Here is a 26,624-nt window from a genome sequence, read left to right on the forward strand (position 1 = left end):
ATTTAGGGATTGATCCAAAGCCCAGTGAAATCAAGGCAAGTCTTTCTACTGACCTAAATGGGTTTTCAGATAAAGCTTTACGAAAGAGGGAGGACTGAGTGTGAATGTTGACAGCTGAGGAACTGATCTTACAAATATTTGGGAACACAGAGAACTCTGCACAATGGAAGTGTCTCTGTAAATAATGAGATTGTACTACTTAAATATTTTCCAGACTGATTGCTAATTTGCTTCACTAAGGGATATTCGATAATGTAAAAAAAAAAAAAACTTGCTTTAGGGAATAGCTATTATGAAGTGTCAGGTTAAAAACAAAGTTGAATATATAGCTCCAATTACCATGCTCAAAGACCTCAAAATATTTTCATAATTTAAAGTTTTACAGCTCATGTAATTTATACTTATTTTAACAGTGGGAATGCATCCCAGTCAAATTCCAATTAAATAATTACATTTTGCCTACCTAAAATTCTCACTGCATTTTTAATTGGCTAGGACACACTTCACTGCTTCTCCTAAATTGTTTAGTGTTGCCATCCAGTATATAAATAGCCACCACTTTCTCGCATGGAGACAGTACACTTGTCTGTGTAGTTATCAATGGAAATTCCCATCCACCTGAGTGGCTGTAGTATTGCACGCACCTCACTGTACCCATGGCCCTGTCTCCCCATTTCATACGCTCTTTATATTTTTTTTTCCTCGTTTCTTTGCTTGCTTTTTTTTTCCCCTTTTTTCCCTCCAAGCAAGTTTTTCTGAGAGATTGCATGTTTTTCATTGATTCTGGCTGATTACAGTATGAGTATGCAAATATTCACTGTCAACACCCTCTTCTCTTGACTTTCTCTCCCGAAATGCCCATCTGAGCCTCTGTCAGACACTGCCCTCTGTAGGTTCATGAATGCTTGAATTATCCTTCACAGCTCTTCCTGAGCTCTACCTGGACTTACTGCTTAGCATCTTTCCAAAGCACCCTGTTTCAGAGTGGCCCTCTGTTAGCCGAGACCATGGTGTGGTTCTGGATTCATATTTGAGGATTATACTATAAGAGCTACTAACTATTGTTTAAGTGCTAAACACAATCACTATGATCTCCATATCTGTGTTGAATTATATGAGGTGAGCTATTCAGAACAAGTCATTAATGGTATCTGGAAAATTTTCACTAACTTGAAACTTAAAGAAACTCTTCAAAATAACCCCCTACCAAATTCACTGAATGAAGACCATCTGGAGTTCACGACACACATTGCATGTTAAATCTGTAGCTGAAGATTCACGAAGCAATGCACACCTGCACCTACAGGAAGGTTACCTTTATCTCTGGGAAACTTCAATGTAGTAAAAAGTGAAAAACTGATCACAAAGTGGAATGCCTTTCTACAAGCAACCAATAGGGGGAAGAAATAAAAAATTATCCTCACTACAAATTCAGTTCGTGCAGGACACGGGAACTGTGGTAAGTTCCGTATACCACCAGACACAGCTTGCATCATAGCAAATTTGGATCCTGTTCATCAAGGCGGGCATGATGCTAAAGCACAGTTACAAGAAAATCTCTGACTAGAAATACACCCTGCAGCTTGCTAATGTCATGATGTATTTATGCCACTAAATGCATCTTCTTTGAACAACCATATGAGCAGCAGCCATTATATGTTAAACTATTCCCCCTAATCTCTCCAACAGCTAGTTGCTGCATGAAGGCTGCAGATTTTCCCCTGCCTCTTCTCCACTCTCACCACAACAACTCACCACTGTGTTTTCATGCATGACATATACACACCTGGTAAGTTTGCTGTCTCTACATTTCAAGTGCCATTTCCATTGAACTTAGAGCCTTCCCTCAGTAGTTGGATCTCATTTCAATATTTGATTTCACGTCATCTCTTAAGGCAGCTGATTGAAACTGATGGTGCACAACATGGCAGATGAAAACATTTTGGGGAGAAAATTCAGAGCTGTACAGTAAAATTTCCACTCATCTGTAATACGTGCCTTAGGAGTTTGGGTTATAAATCCCTTGGGCAGCCGAACATACTGCCAGATAATTTTCTCTTCATAGAAGAGGTTTTCAAACAAAAGGAAGGTTCTGGATTTTTTTACTCACATGGAAAATTACCTAAATACTCCCGTCTGCTAGTAACATTACATAGCATTAAACTTGGACAGAATTAATTTAAGTGATATTGAAGACTGACTTAAAAGTTGCTGTAATAAGTGTTCCATCTAGGTAGTTAAATACATTAGCACTCAGTATCTGCATTCTTTGGATCCTCCTGTGTTTCTTTCTCCGTATGTGTATGTGTGCATAAATTAAACACTGCTCGATAACAAAGCTTACTAGCAGAGAAGACATAAGTTCATAAAGCTCTTGTATGATCCAGCTGATGTAGAAGGAGATTACTGCAGACTCATTTTTAAAAACTGCTGATTCTGTTGATCATACTGAATCCAGCCCTGCCATTACAACCCAGCTGCTCCCCCTGCTATCACTATACTATATATAACCAGGCCCAGGTCACCATGTGCCCTGCCAGAAACGTGCTGACTGGCTAAGGGGGCCTTGCAATACAGGTAATTAATCCTATTCTAATGTAGGTTAAGCAGGTGTGAAGCCTAACTCATCCAGGGAGAAAGTAGAGGCATCCTCAGAATTATAGTATTTAGCTGGTCTCAGATAACTTTAGGAAACTAGACCATCCTGTGCTGCTGACCCAGTCATAGAGGTGTAGACTTGTCTGCTCTAAATCCAGGCTGGGCACTGGTTCTCCTTCCCCTCCCTCCTCTCATCCTGGATTTACAGTATCAACACACATGACTGAAAAGCTGCCCTTCTCTTCCCCACCCATAACAAAGCAAATACAGGTTTGCTGGAGGGTAAGTTAGATTTTGAAGTCACCTGTTTATTTAGAATGCACTACATGGTTGCCATAAGAGGGCTACGTTGCTCTAATTTTATTTCTGCATTCCCTGCATGTGCTATGATCCTTTCAGAGGCCAATTTAAATTGCATATAACATTCATGATCTCATTTCTAACAAAGCCTTCACGAACTGCATTGCAATTTTAAAACTCACAAAAAATGTCTTTGTCTGGATGTTCCTTAAACTCTAATTCTGGTTGAAAAAAGGTGTGTGTATATGTGTGTGTTTTTAGGAGAGGAGTCTTGTAAATACAGAAGTAATATTTCCTGAACATAAGTGACAGACTCAACTCTGCAGCATTTGTCTCTTCTGCGATTCTCACCTGAAGAATAATTTCATGATTTATCCCAAGTTTTGTCGTGTGTTTCTGAGCAAGGCACCTTCCTGCCTTGTGGCCATGAGCTCCCACAATACATGCTAGAAGTTGGCCATCCCTGAGGTAATTGTACAGTTAGGGAAAGTTTGGGAAAGGAAGCCCCCTCAGAGATTATTTTAGAAGTTTGAATTGTTTCATATGGTATGCTCCTAACTGGCAGTTGTTTAATATGGTTGGCAATTGAACTAAATTAGGGGGGGAAATGGAAGGATTCTAAAGAAATAGCACGCCTGAAAATCTAACGTGCCCACCTATCTCCTCTATGGCATTCCAAAGACCGTCCCACTTGGAAAAAAAGCCATTGCTGAGGCCTCCGATTTGGATTGCTTACAAAAAACAAAACAACAACAACAACAAAAAAACAGAGACTACAGTAGAATTAAAAAGGTTAAGATACATTTAGATTTCCTCCCCCCTGGTAATAAGATTAATTCCTTGTTAGTTCCGAATAAGGAAAACTGTTACTGAGTCATCTGCAATTTACACAGGCCTAATCTAGTAAACCCTTTTGTCACACAAGAAGTGGGTACAAAGGTGAGCACTGTTGTCCTCTAAGTGGAAATACTTGCTTCAAGCCTGAGCCTGTGCATTGCTGCCAGGGTCTCTGAGGCAGTGAGTACACGCAGGGGACAGGGCCAACTCTCAGCTCCCACGGACAGGTTGACTCCTCATGTGGGTGCATCCCTTTAGGGCCAGATCCTTGAACAACAGGGACATGCAGAGCACATTTGACTTGTACACCTGTGACAACTGATCCTACCGAAGGCTCTTGCTCTGTCTCTACAGATTAACTGGGCAAAATACCATACGTATTTTCTTTTACAAATTCTGCTTGTAATACCTGAGAGCTGAATAAAACTCAACTATTTCCTACATTTTTATTTTGCAACTTATTACCCCTTCTCTCTGTGTTGTGTTGTGCCCCCCTTATCCCCCGGTTGCCTTCCCCAGTGTGCTAACGTACTGGATTAAAATGTGTTCCTTCTTTATCACATTTCTTCTATTCAGCATCAACTTAGAACACCTTTAATAGGTGTATTTTCAGTACTTCAGTAATACAATGTCTGCAAGCAGGGAAGCAGGCTGTGTAAGTGATCTACAAGTCAGCTAGGGTAACACAACACTCTTGATTGTGCAAGAAGAATAATAGGGAATGACTGCTGAATCTTTTTATACCCTTGCATTTAAGAATCAAGTAATAGCCATTTTTGTTTACAAAAAGAAAATGAAAAGCACTGGCATTCATTACTGTTGATTTGCTCTCTTTTTATTAATCATTTCTTATTTTTAAAGGGCCACCGGAATGAACAACATAATGCAATGGTAAGAAGGTATTTACCAATTTAGCACCTCATTATAAAACTACTCAGAAACCTCTTTGTCTCTCGTTTAACATAATAATTATTAGTGGCAACAAAAGTGGATCCCACACTTGCACCGTGATTAGCAAGTGATGAATTTGGGTTGAATATATTGTATTTTGTTAAGTAAACCTTATTATATCCCAAATCCTCAGTCTAAAAAACATCTAATTTTAAGAAAATAATTTCTACCCCTGTTTAAATGCATGTTTCCAAATTAACCAGTGATATTCTATAGAAAACTGCCTCTTTTATGCTTGAACTCTCCAGCTGCCACACAATTTATATCTCTTTCCTCCCCTCTTTGTTTTTCAGCCATTTTCCCTGAATGTCAAAGTCAATTTAGTGCATTTCACTTTGCTGAATAAATCAGAGGCGAAATCCTTGCTAAAAGTGAAAATTTGATTTGCTAAAAGGAGCTTAGGGCAACTATTAATCAATATATCCAGAGTGTCAAAGCTAAGGCCATGATAGACATGCATTCATTTGGAGATTGGTTGAGGCAGATAAAGGGGGACACTGGGAAAAAAAAAAAAAAAAAAAAGTGCAACAGCCAGACAGCGTAGTGTGTATGTTGGGGGCATGGGTGGAGGGAGAGGAGTGTTTTTTTTTTTTTTTTTTTTTTAAAAAAAAGAGGGGGGGGGGGGGGAGACATTTGGTACTTATATATAAATAAAAGGTGAACTTAATAAAGACAAAGTCCCTGTTTTATTCTGATTTTTAGAGACCTCATTTTAATGAAGGAATTTTTTTTTAAGTAATATGTTTGTAGCAAGCCAAGTTCTTCTATTACCTGTTATCTCTATTGTTTGTTGTTTTTCTTTTCTTTTCTTTTTTTTTTTTGATTTGCTTTTGGTGATGACTATTCTTAAACAAGCTTTTTCAAGAATATATAAGAATTTTAAAGTCAAAACTACCAAGAGTTCCAGATGCTTTTCTAACAGTACCATTTCAGACTTACTGCACATTTATTTTATATTCATGTGCAATTTGCAGGTGATGAGATGTTTATATGTCTTAGAATAATTCTTTTTTTTTTTTTTTTCTTTCCCCTAGTTAAGTAAAAGATGCCAGAAGTGACTATCCCAGAAACAGAAGTGGTCTTTTTACCCTAGGACATCTATGTCCAGTAGTACAAGAAAGTTCCTCACCTCTACATTGCTGTCTGTCTCAATCCCAACCTGGAAGCAGTCTTTTCTGATTAGCAGACACAATAAGAGTATGTGCATCACTAGTCACACACAGTCTACTCCTTTTTCTACTCAAATTGGCAAAATTTTTGCCATTGGCTTCAGTAACAAATCCATCAAGAATAGTCTGTCATCTTATCGCAGTTGGATAAATTAAATAATTTTAAAATAAACAAATGGACTTTTATGTAACTACTCTTTTCCCACACTGCAGATTCCTTTTTTTTTTTTTCTGAAAATGATGAGACTGTGTACATATTTATTCACATATTTTCCTAGAAATCCAACCTCCCGACCAGCTTTGCAAAATCACTTGCACATTCTCAGTGGTACTATTTTCAAAAAAATGTGTAAGAAATAAAAATACCACCATTCCTATCACTTTAAATGATATTAAAAGCACTGATGTAAACAGTGGGATAGATGAACTGTTGACATTTTAGGCACATTGCTGATCTATACTGCTCAGAGTAGCTGGAATCAGCATTGTGATCTAAACCCTGGCAGTGCTGGGCGATCCATGCTAATGTTCAAAATAAAACCAACAGTCAATTGCTCATTTCCTATATTGTACAATTTAGTGACTGAGGTGAGCAAAGTCTGTAGCTTTTAAGTAACCTTTTGGATGGAATTTCTACCTGCAAAGCCCAATGCCCCTCAGATGGTATATGTCATACAGGTTGTGAGTTCAGAACATTTCTGTCATATGAAAAGCATGCCTGATTTCCATAATTAGTGCATATTTGTAGAAGAGGAGAAAAGCAGTGGGCTTTTGATGAACAGAAGGCAAAAAGAACTTGCAAAGTGTCCAAATCAGAACACTGATAAAGGGCGGGATGTCCTGATTCCCCAGGAGGCTCAAGTTATTATCACTACAAACCACCTAGTCAGCACGAAACAGCTCATACTCCATTACACGTTACATGAGCAGTTAACATCACATTTACATGTCCACCTGTCCCTGGAATAGGGTGACCCTGTGGCAGGAGACACTGGGATAGCTTAGTGGGTCTTGCCATGTTGTCTGGAACGGTCCTCAATTCAGCTGTCAGCACAAGAGGCTTCAGAAGGCCTCAACTTCAGCAGAAACAACAAATTTTACAGCAGTGTGGTACAGACATAGAAGAAGACATCTATCCCCCTTGCAGCTAATATTCTGTGTTAGCTGCTCCAATAACAACCCAGAGAAGGATTTGGACAACAAGCAGGATGTTTGCTATAGCTAAAACATATGTGATTATAAACACCAGGTAGCTCCAATACACAGCCTGTCTTCAGAGTCCTACCAGCATTAACACTACTGTGAAGTGTATACCCAATTCATATCTGCATGGATGTACCATGTATGCTTCCTTGAACATTAGCTTTCCAAAAGTGATTATGGTCAACTTTTCCACTGTACTTTTACCTATATGGGGCAGCATTTCTGTAACAAATGATGAGTAAAGGGCATTTTGGAAATGACAGCTCTGCAGCAAATCATGTTCCTGTTCAGTATTAAAATGTTAAAGCATACCCCTGAGAGATGCTCTGGAAAGGAAAGCTTAAATATTGTCCTCCAGAAAGAGTATGCCGGAACAATAATGTTTCATAAAACATTAATATTAGCACTAAAATATTCAAAACATCCTTGGATTTGCTCCATCAAAATCATGCCTTTTTTTTTTTTTTTTTTTTTTTTTAATACTGGCACCAGTGGCAGTATCAATTTCTAACAATTCCCTTTCTTAAACGCTATTACTGAACTGTTACACAGTTGAAGACAAGCAGGCTTATTTTACTAAATAATGTAACTAGTTATTTTTGATGTATTAGTCTGATTTACTGTTTCCAAACAAATTTTTCATTTTAAGTGCAAAAAGTTGATTTCTATGGTCTGGTTGATGTTTTTTCATGCATGCAAATTTTTTAGAGAACATTTTGTCTTTAGCTTCCTGTTATGCACATTTTTAAGAGCTTAATGTTTCCTGCCTCCACTTAATATGAAAAGAACATTGCACATTTTTGCTGAATGTCAATGAGATAGTTACATTACAGAATTCATGTCTAAACGACTCTGAAACGGTGACTAGGTATCAGCAGAATTCCACTCCATACTGGAAAAGAGTTTAATTAATACAAGAGACCCATAATATTATGGATCCTCCCCAAAATACAAAGCAAAGGGTGGGAAACTCAACCACCAGTAAATATTAAATTAAGCATGTCTCTCTTATTTAAGTGAGAAAACAAAACAAAATAAAATAAAAGTCTTGCAGAGGCTTCAGAAATATATTTACAATTTATTTAGGTCAGTTAATAGGGGTTTTGTCTCATCAGGCAGGAGATGAAGCAGCATCAAAATCTCCCTAAGCACCTTCAGTATTTTACTAACGAAGTTACAGTACATCGGAATATTTTAATCTGACACAAAGAACAACAATAGATCTGACTGCTGGGCTGATAATCTTCTTATCACACCCTGTGAAACCTAGCTCTAATATTTGACTGAGCCTCCATTACTCGGCAACACATTCTAAAAAGGCCAACAATGGAGAGAGAATGAAGTGGAGTGTGGAAGTACCTCCATATCTACATAAAAGAGATTAGAGGCGACAGCGTTCCATTTTACAGCTCAATCATATTGTGTTAGCATGCGCTTATCCGAGCGCGGATGAAATTGAAAGAGAAATAAAAAAGAGTCAGGCAGATAGGAACCAGAAAAGCGAGGCATGAGCAATTTCCAAGGATATAAAAGGATGCTAATGGCGGGGCCCTGTCATTCTTAAAAAGGGCTATTAGGGCACCATCATCTGTTCTTGTGCCCTTACACTCCTGTAACTAAAGTCAAGCATTTCCTAATGCCATTGTGATCTTTTTCTTCTTCAGATAAGACATGGTCATGTTTCATAACAACACACTTTCCATTTATTTGATTTATAAATGCAAGGAGACTAATTCTATTTACTGATAAAGGCTTTCCATATATATTTTTCTTTCAATATTTCCTTTTGTGGATGGCATAGACATTTTGTTCAATAAAGGCAACTATTGCAAATGTTTCCAATAGCAAAAAAGTACTAATGATTTTATGAAAGCATTTGAAGTTTGTATAATTTTAAAACAATTTTTGGTCTTGTGACTGCAACGGGAAATCGTATAGGAGAATGCATGTTGCATTATTACCGTTTTATAGATAATCTCACTAAAAAGACTTTTTGTTATAACAACAAAAACATTACTTGGTTCTCTTCCATGAATACAAATTTTATTTTTAATTGCAATGCTTTACAGCCAAGATCTTTATTAGTTATTATAATATATAAGGGCCTGTAATTACACTGAACCTTAAGAAATCACTATAGAAAAGAAAGATTTACAGACTGCCGATTTGCTGTGTTAGGCACAAATTCACTACAGGTATAATTAATTGATTCCAAAAAGTGTACACTGAGGTCTGCTTTACTAGGTCCGCTAAACTGCAGAGAACTTGCATGCAATTTGCACCTTTTTCTAACTCATCCTTCTTCCAGTTCAGTTCTGTTAATGCCTATGGTAACATCTGTTAGCTTAGACGACAGGCAGCTAGCACCAGGCTGGGCTTTTCTACAAGTTGTTTTGTGCCAGACATCAGCTGAGCTTAGGCAGTCCAAGTTCAACAGCACTCCATCATTCAAAACCAAGCTACAACAGCTCATCACATTTGCCCTTTACCATGTCAAGCCCTTTCAAATTTTGATTTTTGTGATCAAATGCCAGTCAACAAGCACAGGTTTTATCACTGCCCTCTGTTTCCAGAAGGCCTATAAAGCCTTTTTTTTCCTGTTTAGTGCTTTATTTTTTTCCCCATACCTACATGGGGTCAAGTGAGCAAACTTACACATGCGGTTTTGCCATGGCAGGTGTGCTTTTGAGTCTACCTTGTAATAAAGGGCTGCCTCATGTCAGAAATATTCCTCAACCAGTTCAGACTACAGATTTAAAATTTTCAATGCCACTTTACAGCATCCAATAGCTTTTTCATGCTAGCCAAAGACATCATTTTAAAGGCCCATCCCTCTGCACTTTCTACCCCTCCAGCCAAATCAAAGCTATATAACACATTCACAAATCAAGCTGACAAAAGTTTCCTTGCAACTACTCTGGAGTGTGACTGACTTCTTTGAGAACTACTCTATATTGGTTAAGGTGATCGAGGTATCTTCCAAAGATGAAACTCAAACTCACCTGTTAAACTTATTTTGACTTAATTTGGGGTGCTTTATTAGCAACCAGTGTAAGACAAAGTAGCTAGTATAATATAGAGTGATGTTTAAATTAGTTTACAATTTGCCTGGGCTCATCTAGAACTGCTCTGAACAAAGCCATTCAGAAATGTCAGCTGTGTTCCTAACCACTGTAACAAATTGTTGCCTGAACGCTGCACACCTAATGACTTCAAATTAGCTTCACTGCGATATTGCCTGACAGTTCGTTACGACTGTTAGCAACATAGCTGGCGTATCATGACCAATAAATTGGTTTCAGTGTGGGCTGGGAAAGGGACTTCCATCAATTTGATTAAAGAAATTACTGTAGCATTCAAAGCATAAAGACAAACTAGTTTAAGGAGACAGAAATAAGTTAACTGTACCAGAAAAACATTGCTTGTGATACAAAAGCTTGTTTATACATCATTTGCAGCACAGAGAATGACTAAATTTCAACTGTGTGGCATACTATTTGAGAATCTGTAGGCTGTTTTCTCTTGTCTGAATCAAAATAAATTTCCATAAACATAAATGTTATTTTATTATTACATTGTGTTAGTATTTATATTTATCTAAGATGACCCGAAAGCACCTACCAAAAGAACTGATGCCTTGAGCTGGTTAGCATAAATTAAAAAAAAAAAAAAAAAAAAAAAAAGAAGAGCCAGTCCTTACCTAAATTTTATGTTTGCACAATCATAAATGTCAAAGAATCGTAGGAAGAAAGTAAAAGATTGGAGTATAAACAGTATGCTCCCTGTTTGAATGAATGAAGAAGATTCAAGGCTCTTAGCTCTACTTTATTTCTACTAGTAGTAGAAGACTATTTTTGTGATTTCTTTGGATACTGGAAATTAAATATATCTAGCTTTCATACACAGACAACAGACTGCAATATTTATTCTATCACTAATATTGCGGTATCCCAAAATCATGTATAAAATGAGGTTGTTGTATTACTCAGAGGAACTAAAGGATATCAGTTCTTATGTTCAATAAGGCTTCACAGTTGAAATTAGAAAGCTAATGAGCTGATGAAAACACATAAACATGCCCACTCATCTGCTGGACTGGAAAAATACCTCAAGAAACAAGAAAAAAAAAAATATATATATATTTTCTGTGTAACTTTACCATTTGTGAAAGGTGACAGACTGACAACCCTGTAGACTCTCTACGAGCTTGTCTATTTGCCCTCAGAAGAAGCAGAAATACCTCAGCACGGAGTGAAAAGAAAATATACCTCAGATGTTATCTGAAGAAATCACTAACTGTACTGGGTCTGAATACAACTGAATTTTTGCACCTCCTCCAGCCAGTGTAAGATAGTGCAGCCTTAATGGAATAGAGGACCTAGACTACATTCGACTCCTGCTGAATCATATGAATGCAGAGTGCTTATACTACCCTTCCTACCACGGTAATTCTCTGGATAGCAAGTTTATCTTAATATAAGTAATATATGAAAAAAAAAAAAAAAATCACTGAACAGCATGTGAAACTTACAATCACAGTTATACTCATAGCAAGAATAATACCATTTCCAAGATAAGATATAGTATCATCTAACCTATGTCCAATATGAATAATCTGGAGCCTTAAGAAAATTTTATGCACTGTAGTGAGAGAACAAATCTTTTTCCTTTTTTTTTTTTTTTTTTTTTTTAAAAAAAACAGAGAATAACAACAGATGTGATGTCATTTATTTGCAATAAATACTATATGTACCTGGAATATGCTTAGCCCATCCGATGATCACCACCAGTTCTCTGTCTGCCAGGTCACAAAGAGTGGTAAGTGCTTTGATGTCACTGTCTGGAACAGTGGGGTCAGGCATAGCATAGATCTTCTCTGGTTCAGCCACCAGCAAATGGGAGACAATCTTGTTATCTGTAAAAATGGCCCAGAACAGTACAAGATCACCAGTAGCATCATTCTGCTTTTTAAACAGATGGCTCACATTTCAAAGTGCACAAGAATTTGTCTTAAGATACTGGACCTAATTAAACCTTATTGTAATTTCACTGGCTTCTACAAGCAGTTACAGCACAGACAAATCTGATCCATTAACAATGTTCATCGAGCTAGACGTGTATGTTCTTAAGAATGTAAATTTAATGGAATGTAGAAATACGTGATCATCTCTTAATATCAGAGTACAAACTGTAGAAAAATCTTCATGCATTAGAATGCATTTTGGACTGTGCCATCAGAAAAGTTCTGCCTTCCTCTAACTACCTGAAAAAAAACCCAAAGGCATTGGTATTTTTTGATCAAGGAAATACCACAAGCAATTAGTCAATCACTGAAATTTGCAGTGTCTGTCAGCGACTTCAATAACCATTCTCCATTTCAGATGTCCCTGTTGAACAGTTGTAACAGAAACAATGTCAGGACTTTCTCAGTGCTTATGATTCTATGTATCTTATACTATGAGTATCGAGCCTATTAAAAAACTAATAATGAATCCATACATTTTGGGGCCTATCTTGTGAGAAAAGTGGGGGCATTGTCATATATTTGCTTTTCAGTGAAACATACAAATCAAGATTCATGTATAAAATCAGCTTATTTAAATATAAATGTATAAAAATAATATAAATATATAAAAATAGAGTAATGATCTCTCACTTCTAGCAAGGAAGAGCTATTAAAGTCAATGAAACTAAAGAGTGCAAAACTAAGGAAAGTAACAAGGACGCAAATCCTACCTTTAAAAATTGGTTTTGTGCAAAGAACGATGCTTTATCATATGCACACACTTACTATTTTTACCTAAATATCATTTTAATTTGGATGTTTAAATTTTACTTTTTCATCCACATAAATTGTGAAATTTATTTGGAATAATCAATTAAGTTGTAAGGAAAACCAAAAACAAAGAACAGAAGAGCCTGGAGGATTTATAACACAGAGTTGTTATTCTATACTATATAAGTAGGATAAACAAAAAATGAGCATTATAGCCACATGGAGAAACAATGGAAATATCTCCATATAGGAGCCGGATTTGTTACTCTCAGAACACAGAACTGGAAAATGGGAAAAGAACTAATTTATTAAACCTCCTAATACAGCACAGATTATTATAATTCCAAATGTATTTAGATTTGTACCTTTTTATGGTAGGTACATCTTCTGACCTCAATAGCACCACCAAAATGTCAAGCCCAAAGAACACTCTTCAGTGAATTTACAGTAAGCTGTTTCTGTTCTTAGGATAAAGAGTCACAGGGCTTGATGTAAATGGGATTCCACTGTGAGAAGGTGCAAACTATTTTCTGACTGCAGAGCAAACTGTTAGAATTAGTATTATTTTCCTTCTGCACATAAGTCACAGGCTGGACCATACTGTCCTCCTGTGGGGGAACTGCAATGGAAGCTTGCCCATGAGTGTCCGAGGGGTTCACTACCAACCCATGACAGATTTCCATAAAATACTCACTTGATTCTGATTTCTGATGCTTTACACCTTGTTTGTGGCATAGGCTCCTTGATTCTGATCTACCGCCTGTACAATTTTTGCCTTATTCCAGATTTGTGTGTCAGAAGTTGTGATATATGTTAGGCTTTCATAAAATAAGTGCAAGAGCCAACTGGAAACCATCACATCAAGCATGTTTTATTACAAGGGGATATATTCATGTTTTATAGGAACTATGCCAACTGAGTAATTCTTGATCTCAATATTCTACTGATTATCAAACTGATTAATGAGAAATTCTATTCTTATTTAAAGATGACAGATGGTAGTTTTATATTGCAAACAGCCTTTGCACGTTATTTTTTTAAAATAGTCTTTCTTAATGATTTTGAATTTTGTATAGAAAACATCATGTTATAAGAGAGAACAGATAATGTTGCTTCTTCCCAAATTCCCATATCTGTATACCTTTTGAAAAGTAGGATAAATGTACTTTAATATCAAAACATATCTATGAGGACTTCATTTTTTTTTTTTTTAATAATGATAAATAAATGAAGAAGCACTCAGGTCCCTAAGTATTTTTTTTTCCCATGTAAACAAAAGAAATGGCTAAAGAACCTCTTTTATATTTTTTTTATGAGGTTCCTCATGAATGATTTTTTGGCATACAATTTGGGAATATCGTATATTTTGGTTTATGACTCACAAAATCTCAAATTCTTTTATTTTCCCAGTCAGCAAGATCTACAGGCAGGCCATGAGATTTCATGGTGAAGCCGGAAAATACAATATAGGTCAGAAGTAGGTCTAGGAAAGATCCTCCAAACACCTGTTCTTTTGCTAGTGGGAGAAGAGCTACATATACATGTATGTAGCTCAGCATGCCTGCATGTATTCTACACATATGCATGTATGAATCATGTGCTAGAATATGGCACAGAAAAATTCTGAATGTACTCAGAAAGCCCCATCACTCAGGAAATTGAATAGCCATGAGCACTGTTTCTAGGTAAATCTTATTTAATGTTTCCCTAATTAGAATCAATAGAACCCAATTTTCATTCCTGTGCCTTTGTTATGCACAAACTATCAGTCAGGGTCCAGAAAATCTCCCAGGCTACTTCCACACAAAACCGATTCAACTGTTTCAAGTCCTGACACTTATCTGACAGGATCTGAAAATTAAGTTTTATAAATGTTTGTTACAAAAATGTTTGTAATTAGACAAGCTGAGGAAAATGAAAGGAGGCATTTAGATAATGAGTAATGATTTATAAGGAGGTTGGTTTATCTCTGACAAACGGAGCTTACAGAAATTGGTGTAGTTATCATCTTAAAGGTAATGTAATGTATTACTTTGCTACTTTGCAGTAATCTTGGGTTTACACAGAGATTCTTGTATTTAAGTACAAGTGTTAACCTCGTTCACATCAAAGGACTTGTTTTTTTTTGTATGCTAGGCTATCATCATTTCTGCTCAATGACAATATCAAGTAAATGAAAAACTGACAATCTGTGCACCCAGGAAAACTAAACCTCTAATGAAATTAAGCATTAGAGTTTATTAAATTTTATTGTATTATCAGAAAGTTTTTATTATAATGTGCAAAATCTGCTTAGTGCAGCCCTAGATTGTATTTACAGAACGGTGGGACAGCTTATGTAGGCTGAGTAGAAGATGCCAGATTGGACAATTGAAGGAATATAATCAGCATAATGTTTTTTGGAAAGGCAAAAGGAAACTATGCCATATGTTCACTTAAGCCTTAATTTTATGTAAAACTGGCTGTTTTTTCTTTGACACAGCTAAAATGCCCTTTCACTTACAGTTCAAAGACTGTTTATTTGCTTTCCAGATCCCCATATGCTCAAACGTATTGTACACAGCACTGTCCCCTACTGGGGAACACAAACTGAAACAAATTCCACTTTCCATAGAGCCAGGTATTTTCAAGAGCCTATAAATGACATGTGTGTTGTCTTTTTCTGTCAGAGGCATGGGTGCAGAAGAAAATGCAAGAGAAGGAATTTCCTCTCCTTATTTCTCTGGTTTATTTTATCTATTTTAAGAGCAAATTAACCTTCATGACAGAAGCAACTGAATGTGCAAATTCTGATTTGAATTTGAAAAAGTTTACAGCGTTTGATAGAGAGTGTATTCCTTTGCAGGGCAATACACTAGCCTCTTACACTACAGCTATAATGCTATTAAATATACTTCATGGAATTAGTAGTCACTGCTTGAGTTTATATAAGCTGCAAAGCAAAACCCCTAACTATTTTTAGCTAATCGCAAAGAGGATGGAACTTGTATTTTGGCAATGAGATGATCAGCTCTCTCTCTTTTAATTTCAGCCTGGCAAGATACAATCAAGGACATCATTAAAACAAAACAAAACAACAACAACAAAAAATCATGCTTATAAGGGTACTAGAGCCCTAACTACCAATCTATGCTTGTTATTAGTGTGGCATATTGCTGTTTTAATCTAATGCTAGGTAGTGTATTAATCTATAGGTATAAATTAATGAGGCTCTTAATGTATTTTCATTGGGAGGTTGAGCAGTCAAACTCATTTAGTTAGTGAAAACCACAAAAAGCACTTCCTTGTGAAATCTGAAACTAGAAGCTTCAATGAACTAATGATCACAGTATGAACCATTTTATGTACCACTGAAAATAAAGATAACCCGTAAATGTAAAATTTGCACTGCATAAACCATGCTTTTATACACTTCCACCTGTAAAAGTATTCTTTGTTCAACTCCACTTGAGAAAGGATGAGCAAATTTAAAACAAAGCATGTTAACAGCTAAATGGGTATGGGGTTATGGCAATATATTCTGCCCAAAATCTTGTACCAGTCAGAAGGAGCTTAGCACACAGGTCTAGGACTCAATACCTAGGATTGAAAGAGAAACTTCAAATATCTGGTGTACTCACATGGCTTTTTTGCTGGCTGAACTAGCTGAGGGTTCAGGTATGGGCTATTCTCTGCATCTATTCTGCGCTTGTACTTCTGGCGACCTCCACGTACCCTGTCTAGGCGGACACCTGCATTGGAAAAAATAAGCAAGCATGCCATTAAATATGTTATGAGGATGCCCTTAATGTAACAATCTTCCATCTCCTGCCTTCCAAGATTTATTTAAAATGTGTATTTATTTCAAAAGAGTAATTTTAGAAGCAAGGGAAAGCAACACCACATGTATTCACAAGCTGTTTAGATTTTCACACATGCAAGACTATGTATACAACATCATTTCCTATCTGTTGAAAACCATTTGTTAATTTTTACATAATATTAAACACAGCTAATGAGTTTAGTTTCCATTTGAAAGAGTTTGATCTTAAGTCTTCTTTAGCAGAAGCAAAAGTTCAAAGCTGTAATAAACACCATGGATATACAAGGCAAATATGAGTACAGAAACACAGAGAATTAGAACTTTAGAAATAATTTGTGTTGTAGACAGTCTAGGCAGTCAAAAGCAATACTTTTAATTACCATGGCTAGAGAACACGAAGTAAATACCTTAGTAAAGTAAGAACACATATGTGGATTAAAGACCCTAAGTGGTTCATGAGAGTTTGAAAGAAATTGTATAGGTGTTCATTTAGATGTCAGCAACGATGAATTAACGTGTGTGTTCTACTTCCAACTTGTTCATTGCTTCAATGAAAGCATTCTGATACCTGTTTTGATCAGATATACAGGAGTTTACTTTCCTGAAACAAACTATAGCTGCTCTCACAGACAAAATGAAAAAAAGGAGGGAAAATGAGGATGGTAGGTCTGACAAAACAACAAAATATTTTTATTTCCTTCTGAGTCACCCAGACAGATTTCCCAACAACCATGAAAAATGTCAGTATAACCAAGTAGTAACACAATGCTGAAGTTGAAAAACTCAGCATATATGCAGGGCAATAGGTCAAGTAATACCAAGCACAACATTTGTCCCTGATGACACGGATTTAACTACACAAGAATGCAAGGACACGTTACATATCAATGATTCCTGCAAGTGATGGAATAAAGTGCAGCTCACTTTCCCACTTTGCTTTTCCTCTTCCATTTTAGCTCTCCTCCCTTGATCTTTTCTATTGCCATTATTATGCCCTACAATCTTACTTCTCATCTCTTTGTTCTCTTCCTCGCAGGAAATGCTTCCAGAACTGGCTTCTGGTCTGCAGAAAAGTTACCACCAAAAAAACATACAGTTTATGTGCACAGCAAAAAGAAGACACCACAGAATTTATGTGCTGCTCATCAACCTGCACTGGTAGTATACAGTCTAGTTACCAGGAAACATTTGTCACTCCTATTTCCTTCTAAAAAAAAAAACAAAGAGGATTTGGTAGAAATATGAAGGGTTTGGTAGAAAAAAAGCCATTTTACCAAACAGCTAGGAATTCAAGGCCAACTGTTTGTTTTGTTTTTGATTCTTCTTCTTTTCTCTCTCTTGCTTTTTTCCTTTTCCTGTTCTCTCTCTCACTCGCTGAGCTGGCATGACACCAATCTACCAGAGCACTCCATAACTGAACCAAGGATGATGGACTTTAAAGATCTAAATTTGTTCTCCTCTGCTTGGAGTGAAGGCTTTGCACACATGGTATTCTCATTTGCCTAGAGAGGCTGTTAATGTGTGGAAAAGTTAGAAACACAGAAGATACTTGGCTTAAGGTCCCAACCAATGTCTGTAAGCATAAAGCAGTGCATTGGATACAGTAACAGTGCTCAACACTTTTTGCTCACCAGGACATTGCATATTGATCATATTTCACAATGAAATTTCATTCAGTTTACTGTGAAAGTGTGTGCATTTCACTCCCCAAACTCAAGAAGTGTATTTCTTACTGTACCTTACCAATAACATTTTTGGGAATCACATTATGGAAGTAAAACTAACCAAACACATACAGAAACAGGTCAAAGTATAATTATGAATGAAATCTTATTTATAGTATTTATCATTAATAAACTTAAGACTGATTGTTGGTCTAAGCTATTTGATACAAATTCAGAGTTATTCAATTAACAGTTATTTTTGTTTGGTTTTAAAGATCTCTTTAGAAATGCATGAACTACAACACCACTTTAAAAATTGATAGTCGGAAACTTTCCAGTTAGTGGTAGCTCAGTGTTTTCCATCCTTGAATCAGAGAGTTTGAGCTATATGCAAAGAAAATGACACCTGAGACAATACACTGTTGTTAAAAAAAAATAGCAGAAAACCAAGGTTTGACAATTGAATGTTCAGAAATAGGCCCTGTGATATTGGTGGGTTTATGAAGAAGACTGCCCAGCATTTGAAGAAAAGCAGATAGAAAATGATTTCTGCATAATTCAGATGCTATCCTTCATTCTGTTTGGGAGCAGATTTCATAGTGATAAAAGATGGATAGCATCAGGCAGAAGCATGTTTCATCAAAAAGTAATGGAACTGAAGCTTTAAATTAAAATAATATAATTCTACCAAGATGAACAATTTTTTTTTTTTTTTTTAAATCTCCTTTGCATTTGCCAAGATTCTAGCCATTCACATAATCAATGGAAGGAAACATGGACAAATGTCGCAATAGCCAAATTATTTGTAGATACATGCACTCACCTATATACATATATATACACCGGTATTTACAGGTGCTTTTTTTTTTTTTTTTTTAAGAGAAATATTACAATTCTAAATAATTCAGGAATAACAGTATTAAACATTTTTAAATTACATAAATCTATAACAAAACTAATTCCTATTCTAAAGTGAAAAGATTTCTGATAACACAATACCAACAGAAAATAAATTACAGGTTTATAACCCTTTCATTAAAACTGATAAGGAGGTTACGATCATTTTAGCTTCTAAGATTTCCTCTCTCCTAATGCCATTACAAAAATAACTATTTTAGCATCAATTTCTGATAATCTAACACACCCTAACTGGTATTTTACTTCCCAAGTGTCGTTATAGGAGTAAACACAATACAAGACACTCCTTAACAAAGGATATCAACCTCACATTTGGTAAAAACGTATCGGAGTGTGGAAGATAGCAAACTGAAACATTTCTATACATTTCTATACTTTTTCCCATTTTCTACATACATTTCTATACATTTTCCCCTGTAATTCCTATAGCTTGCATAAGATAATTCATTACAGAAAGATGCATTTGTCTGCTCTCAAGATGGTAACAGATGATGTCTTCTTTGTTAGAAAAATGAAAGAAAGAAATGCAATTTTGTCCACATAGATCTTCATTTGGGAGGAGGGTTTTAACATCTTGATCACCGAGGTAACTGCTGTAATTTAACACATATTCTTTACTCAGATTACTAAAGAGGATATTGTAGCACCTAGCTATAGTACAGGGTGAAAGAAGTTAAGTAGACTTCTGATTTCACTCTGTCAGTATCCCCAGCTGCAAAGTGAAAAGAAAGATGCTCATCCCACCCATACAAAATGCTGTCAGATCTTGGAATGGTTTGCACTGCAGGTATTATCATTACAGTTGTTAAGGGTCAAAATATCCATTAGTGTCACTGAACAAAGCTCCGCTGAAGATAAGAAAGTTGATTCTTCACATTCCCCAACACTGAGATTCATTTTTAAATTCCTCAGTAGAAAAACAAAAACAAAAGCCCAAATGAGAAAAACATGGGTGATCACAGGGAGTCTCACTTTGGTATCAGGAGAAATAACAGGCCTGCTACCAGTTATCATGTTATTACAACAGGCAAGTTCAACACATTCACTTTACATCTTAGTACAAGCACAACTTATGAACTCCTCTGTTCAAGAATGATGCATAATAACGCATTTTGGCATGATTAACAAAGCTCAGAGGATAAGGATTAAACTAGAACCATAATATATGGAGAGATGGAAACTATGTACATCAGAGCAATTGATACTTTTTTTTTGAAGAAGGTAATTACAAATACTAATACAAAATAAGATTTTCTCCATCTGACCTTAAAGAAAGAAATGGTCTCATAGTTACTATACTAGCTTCTACAAAAAAGGTTCACATCCTCGTTCCTCAAACAATCTTTCCAGGACTTTCTGTCAAATGCTCACCAACGCAGAACAAAGTCATACTGGTCAGTCACTCTGAAGTGAAAGTATCCTCATAGTCACCCACACAAATAACTGATGTACAAAATGAGCTACACACTAGGTATTTCAATCCAAACCAACTTAATGTAGGCAAACCTGAACTATTTTCTCATTTTTTTCATCTATTCCTCCCTCACCAACACTATTGCAAATTATTATTCCTTTTCTGTAGTCCTTGTCTCACACAGCCCTGAAGCAGTCGTGTGTGACAGGTACCCCACTGTGACCAGTGCTATATAATCAAAAAGATTGCCCTTGTCCCAGTATATCATTCGTTTTGTGATTCAGGTCCTCCGTATGATAATCATACTTAACTGTCTGCTATTTTTCCACATAGATCCAAGCCAAATCCAAAGTATATCATTTATTCCTTCATAACTTGCCTTTCTTCCTCTTTCCTGTCCCCTCCTTCTTACCATGGATGCATGCCTCCAGCACTCATTCGACCACTTGTCCCACAAATGTTCTTCTCCTTTGCCTATCCCACAGAAAATCTTCAGGCTGAATTGCAAAGCATTTGCCCACATGTTCAGATCAAGACCTACCAATACCAGGACTGTCAATAAGAAACTGCTGAATGTCTGTAATCCGGGATAGCTTTTCATTTTGGAAAAATGTAAATCTTCTTCACTTAAAATATGAACTAGTATCTGAGTAAGTCAAATCTCTCTTTTTCCACTACATCAGTGGAAAGTAGAGATCAGAACCAAGCCTTTTTTGACATAAGGAAGCTTCAAATTCTGCTTCCTTTCCATACCCCTACCACATAAGTGAGTTAGAGCAAGCAGATGTGTTCTACGCCAATGCTGCTCTGGCAAGCTCCACCTCTAACACAGCGCTCTATATGTATTAAATATATTCCCATCTCATTTTCTGGGATATGTAACTGGGTAAAGATTCATTTTCAATAGATGCTTTAAGATTCCCAGCATTGCCTTAAATTTTGCAGTGCAATTAATAAAAATGGATACCAGGAAAACTGCATCTTGCCAACCTTTAGAGGAACATCGATAGGAGAGGCCAATAAATAAATAAATAAATATATTAACAGCAAAACTAGAAACAGCAAAATGAATTCTAATGGCAGGTTCTGATGTGGTTCTTCTTCAGGACAACATCTTGACAGGGTGTTCCAGTTCAACTTGAACACACTGTGCCTGTTTATAAGTTTGCTACGTAAACTTGGGTGAATATTATAAACTCTGGGTTTTCCATATTCACAGAGAAAGGGAAAAACTGTTGATTTTTCTACCATGAACACAGACAGATGTATCCAGAGATAAGAACACATGGTCATCTAGTTACTTTTTAGACAATTCAGTGATCTCCATAGTTTGAGATTAGAGAAGTGTCAGGGCACTGCATTAACCCTGAAGTTTGAAAGATCTGCAGGGGAACAAATAGTTGCACTTTAAACCACAAAGGATTTTCACAGCCTAGTGGAAACATACAGTCAGTAACACAGAATGAAGAAAAAGAGTCATGTGAGCTATCTTTTCTTCTAGATCTGCATATTTGTTTTATGTGCTGAATTATAAGGATGCCAGAGAGCTTTTGAAATCAGTTTACAATTATTTAGATAATACTGTATGCAGGTAAAAAGTCAGTGAGACATGTAAAATATGTGTCCATTAAGCAGGCAATATTTTGAAAACAGAGTCCTAAGTCATCAAAGAAGATAAAAGCTATGGCTCACATTAGAGCTTTCCTGATCTACAGCTGAATTAACAATTAGCAGGGGAAGGCTTTAGTGTCTTGCCTTCTGATAGCTATCTGCACTATTAAACACATTACTTAGTGTAGCAACAGAAGTCTGAAAATCATCCTCCTTTACATTCAGTCAGTATCAAAAAATATTTGTTAGCATGGAATAAAACTCACTGTCCTCAAGAAGTGCCTATAAAACAATTCTGTTTAGGAACCTCCCCAATATAACGCACAGAAGCACAAGCCAGTGCTTCTACCTTGCTCTGTGACTTTAAGATGCTTAATTTATCTGTTCCTCTGACACAGATTTGCAACAAACTATTGGTCATAATAAAGGAAAAGTATCGGCTCAACTGAAAACATCCAGTGATTTTTTCCAGGTTGAAAAACCAAATGAGAAAAATATTCCGTTCATAAAATAGTGTGTTTAAAAATAATGTTTCATTTCAGATTTTGCCCATGTTTAATAAACAAAAATGTTTCTAGGCAATCAAACAGAAGTAACATTTTGGCAAATCCATTCTTTTCTTGCAACAATGAGATGAGAAGGACAGATTTTGCCACAGGAACTGAAATAAAAATTTCTTTGGTTAAAGCGCAGACATTTATTTTTGTTGTTGTTGTTTGTTGCTTTTGGTTTTGTTTAATTTGTTTGACAAAAGAACTGATAGATGTGTTACTTACACAGCTCAGTACTCAATCTCTCTTGAAAGGAACATTAACTTTGCATGAACCAATCATCTACATACCGAACTTTTGTGCACTGTCATTTCTGCATTAAAACATAAAAGAACGTGCATAAAATCCACTTCGTTTTCCCATGCAAATGAGATTTTGTGTCAATAAATTCTATTATTTCTTAGCACAAGTGGTTTTCAGTGAAGAATGTTCACATGAAGAAAATGTGAAATAAAATGTGTAAGAATGCTTTGGTTGCTTTACATTTTTTAATGGTTCCATAGGAAGCAAAGTATCCTCATCTGTGACACTCAAAAATACGAATTAGGTCACACGCAACAGGTGACAAGTTTTAATTGAATGTCTTCTGTCTGCAATTCTGACAAAAGGTGAATGGAAATAAATGAGTCTGGCAAGACAGCCCTGAGCCTTACAATACCCAATATCTCATTATTTTTAAACAGCTATCTATAAACTGATGCTGACAAGCCTTGAACCTTTTATTTCTGTTCAAGAAGAAGAGAATGTGCAGAAAGAAGAAAAAAAAATAAAGAAGAAAAAAAGGACAGCTACTCTGTTGCACTAAACATGCAATGCCCATTACTACCTCTGAAATATTACTGAAAAATACCTTTTACATTTCACATAGGAACTTATAAAAAAATCTGTTTCTTTTCTAGAAGAGATGCACTCCAGGCATTCAGTTCCTGCTGCCTAAATTTGTTATTTTGTGAATTTTATACTCAGAACTTCATTAGAATGATGCTAGGCTCATGCTGATTTTAAAGACTGAAATTAGGCCACTAAATGCAGGCTACAAAACTTTCATTCCGTTTCCTTCACTTTTCTGAAGTAAGAGCAGTAAAATATGCATTTCTGTAAACTATGGAAGAAAAACAATGCAGTACTGAGTATAGAAAGCCTTGATGTTTCTAATGTGAAAGCTACCATCACATCATACTTCGTTCCACATTACCCGGATTACAAATATACTATAACTAGGAAATACTGCCAAAGCTTCATGAATAACAGAGAAAATGCTGTTGCTAATTCCACCATTAAATTTCATGTCAATGCATCTACATGTCATAACCATATTATATATGTCTTATTTTTTTGATTACACATATGGCGTCCTCGGACAAGGCATAAGAATAAATAAAGGCAATCTATCAGTAACTAGATATCACAGTTCTTACCTTAATTTATTTTAATATTGGTACACAAGATGCTATCTTGTTTCAGAACTCAAATTACAACCAGTTTAACGGGGAAGAGTTTGCTGTGAAGTCATTACTACATCGATACACTTGCAAACATTACTTTAAGGTGACAAGAGCCAATAGGGAAAGGCAGCTTTGCTGATGATCCAAGGAGAAGGCATGGAAGGCAAGGGGACAGAAAGGTCAAAAAGTAAGTTTGAGCAAGGCCATACCCATGCTTGAAGGTCAAAAGCAGACCTTCATTCTGGATCACACCAGCAAAGCTTATAAAGAATTCAAGAGCTATGCTAGTGACAACTCTAATAGAAAAGAAGTCTAACTGAAGTTCTGGACCATTTGCTGGCCACTCTCAAGAGAGATGGGAAGATCAAAACGAAATGCATTATAATAATTGGACTGTGAAGTACCAGTAGCATGAAGCAAGATCTCAACACCCTTTTCAGATAAAATAATGTGCTGTTTCACAATATTTCAGTTAGTGACTGGGAAGATGTTGGATTCTGGAACTAATCTGAGATCCAGAAGTCACAGGAAAGTTCTCAACAGTATGAGTTGAAACAGTTATATAAAAGCATATTGGTCCTACTGGGACTGAGCAATAGCTTGCTTAGAGTTAGGATTTCTGTCTAGAGAAAGTGATTTCATTTTCTTGGAAATGAAACAGAAAACTAAATGATTGCTCTCATCATACTGAAGCTTTAAAAGAGATGCACATCTCATTGAAATCCTAAAGTTCTTTACCCTGACAAACACATTGTTTAAGTTTGGCTTTCTTCTCACTTTTTTTTTTCCTTTGGAACAAAATCTTTCTCATCTTCCCAAAGAAGCAGCCACTGAACAGACAGAAGACTAAGATGACCAACATTTAGTTTTCTCACTACAGTCATCTGGCAACATAAGACTTATTTTCTCAGTAAAGGTGGCTTTACATTCCTAGTTGAGTTTGAATTGACAGTAATGCAAAAATACGTGTTCTCACAGAATTTCAGGCTTCTCCAAGTTTATACATGGAAACATCATTTTGATGAAACATCTTTCCTTTTAGCGTAACAATGCTATCTCTGCAATCTTTCACATATTTATGTATTGAGTAATTATGAATGACACTTTCCCTGGTGAAATACAATTCTTTTCTGCTTTAAAAAAATCTTTTAAATAATAGGATAATGATTTGTGGAACCTTTTCAATTTTATAATTCATCCTTCAAACATTCCTGAATGGTATGGCATAATTCTGAACTTATTCCCTCTTCCTTCTGCATATGATTTGATGGTACTGTATCATCTAGTCCAATTGGCAAAACAGCAAAATAACCCAAGAAGCTTACACATGTCTCTGTCTCTGGTTGGCTAACACATTTTTAGGAGCATTATATTTTATCAGTTTATACTCTAAGCACGCTTTATCAATTTACCTATACAGAAGGTGGTATCTAGAAACTAGACTATCTAGGGTAATGCAAGGAGTGCATGCCAGCCTGATGCTAAAAAATAGAACAAAGGCACAGGACATCGGGTACTTTTAAGTACTAAGCACCAACTTTGTATGGAAAGGTAGGCTTGGAAAATGCGATTAATGTTCTTACATTTTTGGCTGGCTTTACTCTTGCAACAAAAATATGAGCATTTTGTCTTTTACATCATGTTACTTTGTTGGCGAACTTTTTTCAGGATTAGATAGGAGTTGTACAACAGGGCTTCAGCTTGCATCTTAGTGACCTCTTGCGGTTTAATTCTACCTTCCAAATAATAGAAAATCTTATATTACTAGTTTCAGGTGTGTTTAGTGAATGACATGGCCTTTCTGTACTTTGTACTCCCTGTCCACTTATGAAACCTTTCTGTTTCATAAAATTCTACCTACTACAAGAGTAAAGTTCAGCAGTGGCTCATACAAGTTCACATGAAAGAAAGCCATATTTCATGACTCTGAGGAATTTGAAGTCCCTGGTTTCTACTGACCTCTCTTTGAGCAGATGTTTACTTTAAAGTGGGAAGATCTTCATCTGGTACTTAGGTAGAAAAAAGACAAAAATTTAGATGGATATTTTCAGATTGCAAAGTACTGACCTACCATATCACACCTTCCTGTGCAGCATCGCAGGGAATCTAAAGACTTAATGCTGAAGAATAAACTAAAGATTTTGTTATTTTCCAGAACACTATTTACAGTATGTTAATGAACACTGTTCAAGAACAAAGATAAAATTTAGTAATTAATTGGCTAGATGGGCATCAAATCAAGACATACCATAGTAAAGTAAAGAAAATAATGTGATGTGTCAATGCAGTGAAATTGATTCATATCAGTGTTAAGTTTAAAGCATTATGTTGAGAGGTGGAAAAAAAAGTAAGATATGTTCTCTGCACACATCATGGTTTCTGGAT

At 36.1% G+C, this 26,624-nt stretch overlaps 1 protein-coding gene across 6 annotated transcripts in view; it reads right to left on the reverse strand.

Annotated features, from left to right (window-relative positions):
- Nucleotides 1-26,624, reverse strand: part of ESRRG (estrogen related receptor gamma) — a 400,798-nt gene that overhangs the window by 34,811 nt on the left and 339,363 nt on the right. For all 6 annotated transcript variants that reach the window (XM_035321709.1, XM_035321710.1, XM_035321707.1 and 3 more), the window contains 2 exons: nucleotides 16,455-16,565; nucleotides 11,812-11,973 (listed from right to left, as the gene is read on the reverse strand). In XM_035321709.1, the coding sequence (XP_035177600.1) occupies nucleotides 11,812-11,973; nucleotides 16,455-16,565 (273 nt within the window). The remainder of the gene's footprint in view (nucleotides 1-11,811; nucleotides 11,974-16,454; nucleotides 16,566-26,624) is intronic.

This window comes from Oxyura jamaicensis, chromosome 3, assembly GCF_011077185.1.
Source record: "Oxyura jamaicensis isolate SHBP4307 breed ruddy duck chromosome 3, BPBGC_Ojam_1.0, whole genome shotgun sequence".
Lineage (NCBI taxonomy): Eukaryota > Metazoa > Chordata > Aves > Anseriformes > Anatidae > Oxyura > Oxyura jamaicensis.